This window comes from Lissotriton vulgaris, chromosome 12 (genome assembly GCF_964263255.1).
Source record: "Lissotriton vulgaris chromosome 12, aLisVul1.2, whole genome shotgun sequence".
NCBI classification, from domain to species: domain Eukaryota; kingdom Metazoa; phylum Chordata; class Amphibia; order Caudata; family Salamandridae; genus Lissotriton; species Lissotriton vulgaris.
Window position 1 is genome coordinate 355,041,861 of NC_141700.1, and position 14,459 is coordinate 355,056,319.

At 43.1% G+C, this 14,459-nt stretch overlaps 1 protein-coding gene across 7 annotated transcripts in view; it reads right to left on the reverse strand.

The window, feature by feature from the left end:
• PHKB (phosphorylase kinase regulatory subunit beta) overlaps window positions 1-14,459 on the reverse strand; it is a 1,358,073-nt gene that overhangs the window by 899,804 nt on the left and 443,810 nt on the right. For all 7 annotated transcript variants that reach the window (XM_086945119.1, XM_086945122.1, XM_086945118.1 and 4 more), the window contains one exon: window positions 9,507-9,587. In XM_086945119.1, the coding sequence (XP_086801245.1) occupies window positions 9,507-9,587 (81 nt within the window). The remainder of the gene's footprint in view (window positions 1-9,506; window positions 9,588-14,459) is intronic.

The window sequence follows — 14,459 nt, forward strand, 5'->3', positions numbered from 1 at the left end:
CGGGTGATTTTAGGGCCTCCTCCTCAGCCCTGCGAGGTCGTGGAACTGGTTGCCCCCCTTGATACTGCCACAAAATTCATTTTAGTAGAGTGAAATCATACTTCTCTGTGGTTGTTGGACGTACGTTGTTGTTTGACGCTCTTTAAACACGTGGGGGCATTTGTATTTAAAAAAACGTTTTGCGAGTCCTTAATAGCGAATTTTAGCGAATCGCTATAAGGACTCGCAAAATGAATTGTTTGCAGGTTTTGCAATACTAATTGCGATTCCTACGTATTCCTTAATTGCTAATCGCAAATTGCGATTCGCAATTAAGGATTACCTTCCCATTCATTCCTATGGGCCTAGAGGTCCATAGGAATGAATGTGAAGACATTTGTAATTTGCGAGTACCCATTAAGTACTTGCAAATTGCGAATGCAATTTTAAGGGTGCATGGGTGTCAAAAGGACACCCTGTTTTGCACCCCTGAATATGCATGTGTACACATGTGGCGCACATACATGCCCTAAAGGCATGTATGTGCGCCACATGGCATTTTGAAAAATGCTAAAAAGTGCATTTTCCAGGATATCGCAAATTACCACCAACTTCAACTTGGTGGTAATTTGCGATTTCTTAAGGTAAATTCGCACAACTTGGGTGCTTCATGAATTGCATTTAAGGAAATGCAATTTGTGATTCCTTAAATGCATTCACAAAATAGATAATCGCAAATTTTGCAATTCCCTATTTTGAGATGGATTTTTGGGATGATACATCCCAAAAGGCTTGTTACCGTTCGCAAATGGGCCGATTCGGAGGAAAAGGCTCGATACATATGCCCCTTGGATGTTCAGTAATTTGATTGACAAAGCAATAGCCACTCTTTTTGCTCAATTTCAACAACTTGTTGTTTTCGGCACTCTGGTAGCATGATCATTTCAGTGTCTATCAAATATACTAAGCTAAATATTCTCGGATATCTGCATCATCCTTATCAGGTATTTCTTATGGAGTGAACAGGGGCGGCTCCTTTGCTAAGGCGAGGGAGCTTTGCCCCACTGCTCTCAGAGACTGAAAAAGGACAAATAAAATGACAATAACGGTTATCATCATTTATTTTTTGGAGCTACGGGCCGGGTTAGGGCAGTCGGGGCTGGTGCCACATGGGCGAGGAGTGGTTCATGCACTCAAGTGCGCACGACGGTTCGGCCGTCCGTATTGGGCTGGCCAAACAGTCATGCACATTTTGCATTTTCCCCAATAGGCTGTAATGCACAGCCTGTTGGAAAGCAAGCACAGGCTCATAGTCCCCGTTTGAGCGCTGAACTACGGCACTCAGACCAATCACAACACTGCACTGCAGCGTTGTGGTTGGCTTAGGGGAGCCTGTGTGCTTCTGGGACTCATCAGGGAGCAAGCTGAGGAGAGACGGCAGCCATGAGACGGTAAGTGGTTTTAAAAAAAATACATTTTTGTACAGGGAAACCATGTGCAGTGGCTACATTTTTTCTACATGTAGGCCTTTTAGTCATGTTGGAGCTCTGTCAACACGGCAATGGCGCATGCTTTTCCACGCATATGTACTGAGCTGCTGCTGGGACAAATGACATCCATGTTTTAACATAAATCATAAAATCACGGTTTTCAAACTTCCTGCTCAACCCACGCTTTGCAGATTGATTTCATTTTGAGCATTTATTATTTTCTGATTTTTTTTTAAACTTTGCAGATTTCTATAGCGTGATGATGACACACATCTATATAGCCACCATAAATCATTCATTAGATACAGCCCTCCATTTTCATCTATGAAATATAATTTACTACAAAGTACATGGAGTTTATTGGAATAGTGCACACTGAACACACCATTCTCCTTGACTGTTGCAGTTACATTCACTAGCACAGTTACCTAATAGGAATACAGTCCTGAGTGCTTAACTTGTGCAGCTATTTCTCGTGAGGTTCAGAGCTAATGCGTTTGGTGACACTCTGTTCTACATCAAGTGCACTCTGAATGCTTTTAGTGTCGAAGATGACTGCAATCAATTATGCCTTCCTATTCGTTGTCGCACATTGCAACATGCCTGTCACTCACACATTATGGCATTTCATTCCCTGCAATAATATTTGTAATTCTCTCACACACTATGGCATTTACTTCCTTGCAATAATAAACTCTGTCACTCTCACACACTATGACATTGCCTTCAATGGAATAATAAACCTCGTCACTAACGCTATGACCTTCCATTTCTTGCAATAATAACCTTTCTGACACTGTCACACACTATGGCCTTAGCTTCCCTGCGATAATAAACCTTCTACCATTCTCACGCACTATGGCCTTACCTTTCTTGTGATAATAACCTTCCTGGCATTCGCATGCACTATCGCCTTACCTTCCATGCTATAATAAACTTGCAGCCTTTTTTACGCACTATTGCCATACCTTCCCTGCAACAATAAACTTTCTACCATTCTCAGGCACTATGGCCTTACCTTCCTTGCAATAATAAACTTCCTGGCATTCCCACACACTAGCCTTAGCTTCCCTGCAAAAATAAACTTTCTACCATTCTCAGGCACTATGGCCTTACCTTCCTTGTTATAATAAACTTCCTGTCATTCTCATGCACTATCGCCTTACCTTCCTTGTTATAATAAACTTCCTGCTATTCTCATGCACTATGGCCTTACCTTCCTTGTTATAATAAACTTCCTGTCATTCTCATGCACTATCGCCTTACCTTCCTTGTTATAATAAACTTCCTGCTATTCTCATGCACTATGGCCTTACCTTCCTTGTTATATTAAACTTCCTGCCATTCTTCCGCACTCTGAGCTTCACTTCCTTGTTATAATAAACTTCCTGTCATTCTCAGGCACTATCGCCTTACCTTCCTTGTTATAATAAACTTTCTACCATTCTCAGGCACTATGGCCTTACCTTCCTTGCAATAATAAACTTCCTGGCATTCCCACACACTAGCCTTAGCTTTCCTGCAAAAATAAACTTTCTACCATTCTCAGGCACTATGGCCTTACCTTCCTTGTTATAATAAACTTCCTGTCATTCTCACGCACTATCGCCTTACCTTCCTTGTTATAATAAACTTCCTGCTATTCTCATGCACTATGGCCTTACCTTCCTTGTTATAATAAACTTCCTGCTATTCTCATGCACTATGGCCTTACCTTCCTTGTTATAATAAACTTCCTGTCATTCTCATGCACTATCGCCTTACCTTCCTTGTTATAATAAACTTCCTGCTATTCTCATGCACTATGGCCTTACCTTCCTTGTTATATTAAACTTCCTGCCATTCTTCCGCACTCTGAGCTTCACTTCCTTGTTATAAGAAACTTACTCTCATTCTCATGCATTATGTCCTTTCCTTCCCTGCAATAATAAACTTTGACATTGTCCCGCACAATCGCCTTACCTTCCTTGTTATAATAAACGTCCCCTCATTCTCATGCATTATGGCCTTACCTTCCCTGCAATAAGAAACGTTCTACCATGCTCACACACTATCGCCTTACCTTCCTTGTTATAATAGACTTCCTGTCATTCTCATGCATTATGGCCTTTCCTTCCCTGCAATAATAAACTTCCTGCGATTCTCACACACGATGGCCTTACCTTCCTCGTTATTATAAACTTCCTGTCATTCTGAGGCATATGGCCCTACCTTCCTTGCAGTAAAATGTACTGTCATTCTCCAACAGTATAGCCTTACCTTCCCTGCAATAACAAACTTCCTGTCATTCTCAGGCACTATAGCCTTACCTTCCTTGTTATAATAAACTTCCTGTCATTCTCATGCACTATGGCCTTACCTTCCCTGAAATAATAAACTTCCTGTCATTCTGAGGCATATGGCCCTACCTTCCTTGCAGTAAAATGTACTGTCATTCTCCAACAGTATAGCCTTACCTTCCCTGCAATAACAAACTTCCTGTCATTCTCAGGCACTATAGCCTTACCTTCCTTGTTATAATAAACTTCCTGTCATTCTCATGCACTATGGCCTTACCTTCCCTGAAATAATAAACTTCCTGTCATTCTCGGGCACTATGGCCTTACCTTCCCTGCAGTAATAAACTTCCTGTCATTATAACGCACAATAGCCTTACCTTCCCAAAGATAAAATAACAAACGTCCTGCATTCTCACAAACTATGGCATTTCCTTCTTTGTAAGAATACATTTTCCCTCCATAATAAAAAGGTATTACTCTCAATGGTACACTGCATTTTCGTATCCCTCTCACACTGACACATAAATAGAACTGAACCACCCTATTCAATCTATCTTGAATTCTTTAACACAACAAATGGTGTGGACTATTTCTACTCGTCCTGTTCATCTTGTATCTTAGTTTTAGATGCCCTCTAGGGTGTTTTGAAATATTTTACTGTAAAGCTCCCCATTACTGCACGATTTAATGCTATGCGCCCTAATACCTTGCATTCTTGGTGCGCTAGAAAAAAGATTTCAAATTTTTATTTACTTTTTTTTTGCAGTTTTATATAGCGCGAACTTGACCAAAATCGGGTATCAGAGCGCTTTACATATCACCAGTTACGTTACATGGGGACCCATTCATTTTTTGTTAGGCACGGGGAGATCAAGTGATTTGCCCAGAATCACAGGATGTTTGGCGTCGTTACCGAGACTCGAACCCAGATCCCCAGGCCCGAGGTCGAGGCACACCATGAACTGTCTAGCTAAACTCTCCAGCAGGCTGAATATCGGAGAGTCATTGTTCTTGATTATGATATTTCTGTCCTCACTTGTCTTTCCCCCTCACTATAATAGACAAAGACAATGTTTCCTCACTCTTACGCCGACTCGTATCGCCTCACTAATGGACGACATTGAGCTTCTGAGCAGTGTGCTTTTAACTTAGTCCCTTTCTGGACCCAGAGCATTACCCTTGCTTACACTGCATTACTGCACTCTAAAAAGTGGTTACCAGGCCCAGTGACACTCTGGAGTCCAGCCACAACAGCAGATTAGGAGCGCTTTGGCATGGTTGATTGGGTATGCCATGACAATGTCCTTCCCCACTCTCACGCGCCTTGACGACTGTGTCCTCCCTGGGTCTTTGTAAACCAATATTTGTTTACTATGCTCCTGCCAACTTTATTTCCAGTAATTTGTTCTGTTACAATAATTATTCTCAATATTTGAGAAATAGCAAAAAGTTTTAAACACATTTTCCCCATATACCAGACTCTAGATTTAAACCCAGGACAGATATACATTTTCATGGGATTGGGTGTTCTGCAAAAAGCACATTCCCCATCATGCAAATTCTTCATTCGGAGTTCATCACTTGTTCATTTTTAACACAGAGAAAAAAACTACTGTTCCATCCTAAAACGCACACACAAACATTCCCTTCCTCACTCTCGCCCACGATCACGTGCTTCCTGATACTCCTACACCAGGACATGGCCCTCCTCACTCAAACATGGCCCTTCTGCACCCACTGCCATACATGTGGACAGCTCCTTCTATGCTCTCACACAATACCAAAAACTGAGAGCCTTTAACTGAGGTATTTTAAATGTTGAATAGAATGATTATTCGACTACATCAACTAAATGATATCAGCTCACATCTGGTTGTACCTTGAATAAATGTGTTCCTGTCAATCTAATGGGCTTGCTTCTTATTCAATGTCTTTCCTTTCTCCTCTTGTGTTGTCCTTACCCCAGACCATAGATTACTTATCATTTTTGTGACTGAATGGCATGTATGCTTTCACTGCTTTCATTTAAGAAACGTATTCTTTCTTTAATCTTCAGTGCTCAAGGGGATAACACGTGCTGTCTTGCTCTCCCTCAATGTGCTGCTTTTGCACCTTATATCTCTACCACACTCTCCATTTTTCTCCTCCCAGCGTGTCCTTTTGTTCTTCTCACCCTGCTGTTTGTTTTCTGTTTTGTTAACGTTCCTCACCAGATTTTCCTTTGCTCCCCGCTCTGTTCAGCTCACTTCTGCTCCACGTTGCTCAGCTGCTTCCCTACCCCAGCTCCTCCATTGCTCCCCATCCTCTTTTTTTATATGCACAAGGTGCTATTTTCTAGATAATTTGCTTGTGTGCACTTTTTCCGTTCAAAGACTTTTGTCTGCCATCATGGAATGGTAAAATAAATTTTAAAAAGGCTGCTGCAGCTTTATGGTGTTTACGTGTGCATGTGTGGTGAAGCATACACCGAATAGGTCATCACTCTGGGTCCAGTAGTTTTCAGATTAAAAGAAAATAAATTGGGGGTGGTGGGGGTTGCTGCGCAGCATAGGAAACATCCGTTTTTAGGTTGAGCTTCGGCGCATATGGGCTGTCTGCAAGACCTGTTGCATTCAATACAAATGACTATTTCCCACCCCCTACCTGCCATAGGTTCACTCTTCTTGGCTGACTTAACTCGTTTGCTCAGCCGATACCTCACTTCAGTTTAAGGCTGAGGAGCACTGGCCACGCACAGTGTACTTACTCTCACATTCTGTTAAAATCTAGTTTGCAGCGTAAACATTATCGGCGCCATCTTGTCCCTTTTCTAGGCCCATATGTGTGCGTAAGCGGCAGCCATTTTGAGTACCATGGCCTCTCTGCCCATTGCCGATCGCCAGCGCGTCTCTCTGACCTCGCAAGCATCCCCCGTGCACTGACAGCCCCCGCACTCACATGCTCGGGCCATAAACCACCCCTTCAGCCCAGCCCTGCCTCGGAACCACATCCTGTACCAAACCAACACCTCCCTCCATCCCTTTCATGACCACGGATCCTTTGATAACCTCCTTCCTCCGTGCCCGATTGTCTGAACTGATCCCAGGCCATCACCTAGCCCTGCGGATGTAGTTTATTGCTCCTACTGTAAAACTCACCCCTCTTCAAAGGAGCTAAGATTAACCAATGTTTCCACCCCATGAGATCCGATGGATCGCACACATTCCGGGAACCGGCGGAATGTCCAGCTGCGCGATAGTCATCACCTGCTGAAATTGGGGTGGGGACTTCTACTGTAGATATGTGTGGGAACGGGCCTGAAGCGGGGATTCCGAGGATGTCTTTCCTTACATCAAAGCATTTGCAAGAATGTGCCATATGTAATAAACTGAAATAAAAGTCATAAACCTGTGTATAAGAGGTCAGGCCTCGGAGATGCAGTTGGAGCACCTCGAGACGATACCCTGTTTGTCTGATCCGACGTGCTCTGTTCCGACGGAATTAAACTTTGTTTCCCGTTTTTCCAGTTTCCAGCGCCTGCCTCTTTATTTGTTAAATCCTCGAATGGTATGAGAGGCGACTAATGCCAAGCAACATCTAAAGGTTATCTATAAGAACTGCTTTTTCCACAATTCCTTATCGGTCCTTTCGGAGAACTATATTTTTTTAAACTGTTGCTTTTCGCCCGTCGTGTACCACTATCAGGACATCCACCCAGTCTGCTTTTTAATTGTTGCTTTCCATCTGTGTCTTTCTGCCCGTGTTTTTTAAATGTCATGTTCACTCTAAGGGAGTTTGTTTAGTGCTGCTAATTAACTAACTTCCATCGGCACACCCACTCAGTCTGCACTCACTTCTATCGTCGGCACATCCACCCAGTCTACACTTGACCCCTCAGTGTATAAGGCAAAGCGAGCAAAGTTGTTAATTACTGAAACTAGGGAGGAGCCTCTTTAAACGTGTGCGCAGCATTGTTGTCATTTTATTAATTAAAAAATAAACTCCTGCATTGTACGTTTACTTTTCAGTAAACTGACTGAGCGTACCTACCAATATGGCAGGGATTGTACATACCAACCCTCCAGAATCAGGTGTAAGGTTCATGGTGCTTGCCTTTATTTCCTCCAACTTCGTCTTTCTACCCCTGCTGCACCGGAAGAGGCAACACTGCTCCAGATGACGTTACCCAGCCGCATACGAGTCATAAACAAGACCGTCCCACACATTACAAAAAAAACAAAAGCGTCTCCCCTGCTGCATCGGAAGACACAACGGTGCTCCGAATAATGTTTCCCAGCCGCAGTGAACATAAGCTGACTGAGCCAAGTAGGTGACTTTCCATTAATAAACAATATAGCAGATGCAAAATAGGTTATTCCTGGCCTCGTTATACCGGCCATCAACCACAGTGAGCCCCCACAAATGCATTTCATACATTCAATGTGCTTTCTAAACAACACATTTGCCCTATGAGGGTATTTTTAAAATAAACTGACAGGAAGGATTACTGTTTTGCTTTTCTTTTTTTTTTTTTTACCAACATGGAATACGTTTTTAGGAAGCATTTTTATTGGTACTTAAAAACAGGGCACAAGTCCTAAAAAAAGAAGTGGGGGACTGACACTGACGTCACAACAGGAAGTGACGTTACAAAAGATGGCTTGCACCATCAGACACATTGCCTCCCCTCGCTCACCCCTTAGATGCATCAGAGAAGCCAGCGCGTGAGCAGTGTTTTTGAATGAGCTCCGATCTCGCCCCAGAGAGGCCAAAGAGTGAATGAGTGGCTCAATTTGCTCCAGCAATCGAGCTCCTGGTAAAATAACTGGGGGGACGCCGTCCACCCCTGTGGTACCCCGACTCGAGCTTAGCTTAAAAAGCCAAACAGGAATCCATCCTGTTAGTTTATTTCCAAAAAGGATGCTGCCTTCAGTTCCCGCCCTAATCCTGGCCTCCTTATACCGGCCATCAATCACAGAGAGACCCTGCAAATGCATGCAGAGCGCTTTCTAAACACAACCTGTTCACCCGACTGTAGTATTTTATCAAGCATTTGCAAAGTAATAGGTCTCATTTGAGAGAGTTTAAGCTGTTGGCATTCTAAATGACAATGCCTTCTATTTATGTTTTAAAAATCAAAAGATAAATAAAAGGCAGTGTCATTTACAATGCCAATAGCTCAAAATCGTGTACATGCGAGACCTTTTGCATTGCAAATGCTTGTTTCTTTTTGCTGATGCTCTACAGTATCGGACTCAGGCAATGGCAGAGAGAAAAACATCAGTTAATGTCTTTCAAAGACACGACCTTGGCTTTTCCAATTCTCGTTCTTTAAATACAAGATGCTTTTTTAATGTTCTAGAAAGGACTCAAAATGCAAGCTAGACCTATTTGTTTTGCCAATGCCTGTTTGTACAGTGAACATTTCAAACACAGGTGGTGCAGGTGAAAGGACCCAGGTTAGCAGCATTCATGTCCACACTCTTCCATAGCAATCCAAGTTTCCTCAGCAGTCAATATGCATGAATACCTCTTTGGGGCTAGATAAAAGAGCATGGATTCTAAACATGACCTGGGACGCCATGCTCAAATTAATCTCTGGGGTTTTTGTTTGTCAGAAGTAGACACAGGAGTTTAAGGAGAAGTGCTGGAACCAGAAAACATGAAGAGGTGAGGGGGCTCCTCTGCTTTTGCCAATGCCTTCACTCCCCAGTTATTACTGTTCTCATGATCAAGGTAAACGACAGAGAAGCACAGCACAACCATTGTAATGTGATACCTCATCGGTGTTGTAGATGATCTGCAGTCCAGAAGATATCATCTCCACCAGGTAGAGCAGGAACAAGGACACCGCATTTATCTGAAAGAAAGAGAAGTCCTGACAGGTTAGGTCTAACAAGCTGACAAGAGCCAGGAGTAAAACATATCTGAGCACAAGGGGAGCCTGATGAAGCGCACAGAGGCCCTGCGCTTTGGTGAACCGACTAAACGACAGAGCGGGTTCATTAAAAACAGTAAGAGGCGCTGCCAGACCACTCAGCGGTGCCGGAAAGGCACCGAGGTGAGACGCTGATGGCGAAGCTGCTGACCGCGGGGCTGTAAACAACTTGTTCTGACAACATTCTCCCTCTCACAGGCTTAATCCCAGACCACCCTTCCAAACACTTCTGCTGCAGAGGAATTGTGCTTCGCCCAGAGGTCATTATTTTAGACTTATTAATGCCAAACTGCTTCACATTCATTTAAATGGCAGATTTATTAGAACAAAGTGCCAGTGCAAAGTAACTAATGGCTGTAGGTCGGCTGCATATCTTAAAAACAGCACACGTTTCACTGCTAATGAACAAAGCCTTGTTACATGGGGAAAAGGATTCATTTTAATCAAAGGTTGATTATCGGTTTTTGTGCTGTGGCAGTGAAAATAAATGTGTCCAAATAACACCTTTTTTGGAGTAACTGTACTAACAAACGCACATTCATACATGTATCACTATAGGACATAGGCCAAATCCAAGTGTATAACTACAGCATAGCAAAAATGGCATGGAAGAAATGGATAATGATTTGGGAGATTTCAGATTTTATAATCAAGAATAAAAATGGGTCTATCAAAAAAGTTATTCCTAATTTTTATGTTGAGTACTTAAAATATAGTACTTTATTGCTTGATTATAAAACCATTGCAATATATGGTTAAATACAGTATTGAGTATAGAATAATTCATATTAAAAGACTTTAGAACAGTTGAAAACTCCTCCCACCGCAACGCATTGCACATTCGTCAGAATAGATATTTATAAGGAGCCTAAAGAAAAGGTTGAGCAAATAAGATCACAAGAAGAGAAAAAAAGAACTACATATACCAGAAGGTCCAGAAGGTCCAGATAACTGGAGCCGTAGCTAATTACTAAACCTAAGTCTTAGTCTAAAATGTTAAAAAGATCTTAAATATTGGCACTCATTCCGAATTTTATGTTGTTATATCAGAACGGTAAAGTGAAAGGTGCTCAGATTAAAATGTTTTAAAATCTTTTCTATTGCCACTAGGTCATAAGTTTTTAAAGGATCTAAATGTCGGTGAATTTTGGCCAGGTTTTTAGTCTTCATGAACCTGTTAACCTTAGCAGGAGAGGGCATTGCTCAAAAAGAAAATTGTCTGAGAGTTTAAAAAAATGATGATTGCAGTATGAAAGTGTTATGAATGAAGCTCTTCTGTTTTGTACTGTTTTATATGTCAAATGAGTTCTAACTGATCAAGAATACAGTGAGACAGATTGCAGAAGAAACAAAGGTTTGTGTGATAGCACAAACTTTGGCAAACCATACACAACCAGGATAAATACTTAGGGCCTCATTACGATGCCGGTCGGACGGGCGTCCGTGGTCTTTTCAGAGGCAGTCAGACTGCCGCGATCTCGTCAGAATCGGTCGGCCTGACCGTCAGATTATGATGCATGTATTGTGTACTCTGAATGACCGCCGACTCGGACAGCCTTTCTCTGATCACCGAGATGGCGTTTCGGAGAGAAACAACAGCCATAGGACAGTCAGTGGCGTAGCAAGGTGGGGCGGTGCGCCCCACATGGCACACGTTTTAGGGGTGGCGGCCTCCATCCGCTTTAACCAGCGGCCGTCGCAGGGGGCAAACGCAGGGGTGGGCCAAGGCAAAAGGTCTACCCACGCAACTGAGGGCAGTGCAGGGATCTCCGACCACCATCCGGATTGCAATGTGGGTTTTCGACGACCCGACCGTGGCGCCCGGACTGACTGGCTTGAGTCGTCATAAATGAAAGCTTTGGAATGCCCACTCTCCGAATTCCACTTCTCCCCCGCAGTCTCTGCCATTGACTCCTTCCTTCAGGTCCCCCATACACCTAAGCAGCAAAACCCTGATGTCTATGACCCTGTCGAAGCAAGAATCCAGGTAAGACCCACTTACTGGACTGTGCACATTTCGCAACACTGAAGGAATGGGATATATGGTGCACAAGGAATAACCCCACATATGTCATGAATGTGGGGACAATTCACATGTTTTCTGTGATTTTGTACGCACTCGCAGAAATATATTCGGGCATATGTGCACCGCCGTAGAGGAGACCGCTGCGGTTGCATCGTAATATGGCAAGGGGAACTTCCCAGCCTCAGCGGTCAGGATCAAGCCACAGCTGTCAGATGGACGGTCCGATTGGCATCAGAACGAGGCTCGAAGTTCCTCTATTTGGCCGCCAACAATCAATGGTGATCAGTAGGCTGTTATCCAATCAAGCTACCATAAATCAATATATTTTCACCTAGCCGCACTTCAACAGACTTTTATGCTTAGATAAATCTACATGTGTTGAGTGAGGATACCAGATCATTTCATGCAGTAGTAAAATATTTCAGTTACTTTTCAGCTTCGTTAAGAGCTAAATTTCCAACTACAACCCACACTTGCATTCACACTCTGCATCCCAGGCCCACTACTCGCGGGACCATTTGAGATCCTTTCATTAAAGTATCTGACGGAGAAGAGGTATGCAAGAGATTTCAAAAGTACGTGGTCTCCTGTCTATGTCAATTAAAGCTCAAGGCTAAAGTTAGGGAATATTAAAAAGGGTAGTAATCAAGCAGGGTTTCGTATTGGTGGAGTCACTGGTAAAAGAGGAGTGTACAGGGTTTGTGGGGGGGCTTGGTTATATAAAAAAAACCTAACCACAATGCCGGTTTGCACTATCTTTGCCAATCACAGATTGGGAGGTGGGGTACTTACCTGATTTTGTTGCCTTTTAATTGGTTGTCACACAACCTTTTTCCCCTGCAAGGTACATCGAGGGGACTCTCCATCTCCGGACCCTGTCAGGAGCGCTCAGGCCAGGGATCCGCCACCGATGCACAGTGCTGGAGGGGGTCACCCAGGAGCTCGGGCCCCCCAGCACCATGGGGGGTAATGTTACGTCACTGGTCCATCCGTAGCATACTATGGGCATTCAGGCTGACGGCCTGGCTACACAACCAGGCATAACGGGCACAATCTTTACATAATGTAGCCATTAGGAGTGATACTCAATCTATCGAAGACATAACTGGGGCCCATTCATAACTTTCTGTGGACACGTAGAGTGAGATTCTAGCTTTCTAATGCACAAACAGGGCCCATCCATGACGTGCAGTGGACATAGTTTCATAACATTCTGGTTATTCTATGTACACCCTACTTGTTCAGTATAATGTGTTACAAGGGTAACCCTATATGCCTACGGGGACCAGAGTAAGTATTAGATATGTACACAGTGTGTCATGGGTATCATTTAGCAAGGGGGAGTCTCACAATTAGTTAGGGAGTCCCACAATCAATGTAATAACTCAAACAAACAGAGAATCTCTCGGTTGGATAAAACTATTCTCCAATGTCTATTCATTCATCAGTATGACAATATATACAAAGAGCGGACGACGCAGTGCTCTGGTGAGTGGAGAAATACATACAACCCTGGTTCAACATAAGATTTTGATGAACATCTGATTGTGGGTTATTACACATTCATATTGATCACACTGGATTTATGAACCAACCCTGGGTTATTGAACGGGTCTCCTCAGGACTAAGTCATCTGACTTAGAACCCACTAGAAGTTTGAAATGCTGTTTCCACCACTTCATGGAAATCTCAGCCACCATACAACGTCTGGTCTGATTATGGCCATGATATGTCTAAATTGCAAAGGGATTGACTATGCAATAGTTGCTTTATCCATCCAAATCTTGTGACCGTAATATGTTACGTACCCATATATGCGATTTCACAATGTGAACTCTCAGTAATAAAGGGTTCCATGATCTTTATTTGGGAACGGAGCTCACATCAGCGCTCCCATCACTGCTCCCTGCGGAGAATCACTGCCTCATGCACTGAAGGACAGCATCCTTACATGCACTGTCTACTGACCTGTAGGTTTACCGATTCAAACAAATACATTTACTGGTATGTTCATTTATCCTGGATATATTGTTTCGAGGGCAATTCACTGAAAAAACTTCAATCATAATCCATTTCAGTGTATGATTGCATTGAACAGCACACAGGCAAAACATCGTACTGTAGAGCCATATGCTTTAAAAAGTGGACACTTATATTCTTGGGTCTCTACTGTGTGCCAAGTGAATCAAACAATTAATTCCAGACTGCACTAATCCTTCTACAGGGGCTGTTTCAAGGAGTGCTCGTTCACAGCTCACCATTCTTTAAGGAACATAGGGGCAAACAAGCAAGAGGAATGAATATCCTCAGCGGATCAAAAATAACTGCATACTAATATTGGGAAAGAATGTTTGGACATTCTGGTTATCCCTCGCAAAATAGGAGTCAGTCCATGATATAATGAGGTAATTCAGGTCAATGATTTGCCTTTTCCAGGCAGTCAAAAGAGGAGGGTCAGTCTTGCACGTAAAGTAAGGTGGTCAGGGTAACATTCTGGCATTCCTAGGTATACTAATGGGCCTAAACTGATATACTGTAGGCATTCAGGGTAACATTCGGGTTATACTAGCATATCAGTGGCCCAATGAATATGTATTGTGGGCATTCACAATGGATGACATTCTAGCTACCCATTGCCTCAAGTTCATTGAGAGAAGGTCTGAGGTTCCAGATGACATTTAATGTGTTAGTAAGCTGACTCCCTAGCTTAGTAGGTTGAGAGGTTGACTTTGAGGTATACAGTGTCCATGTGAACAATCTCGGGTTTA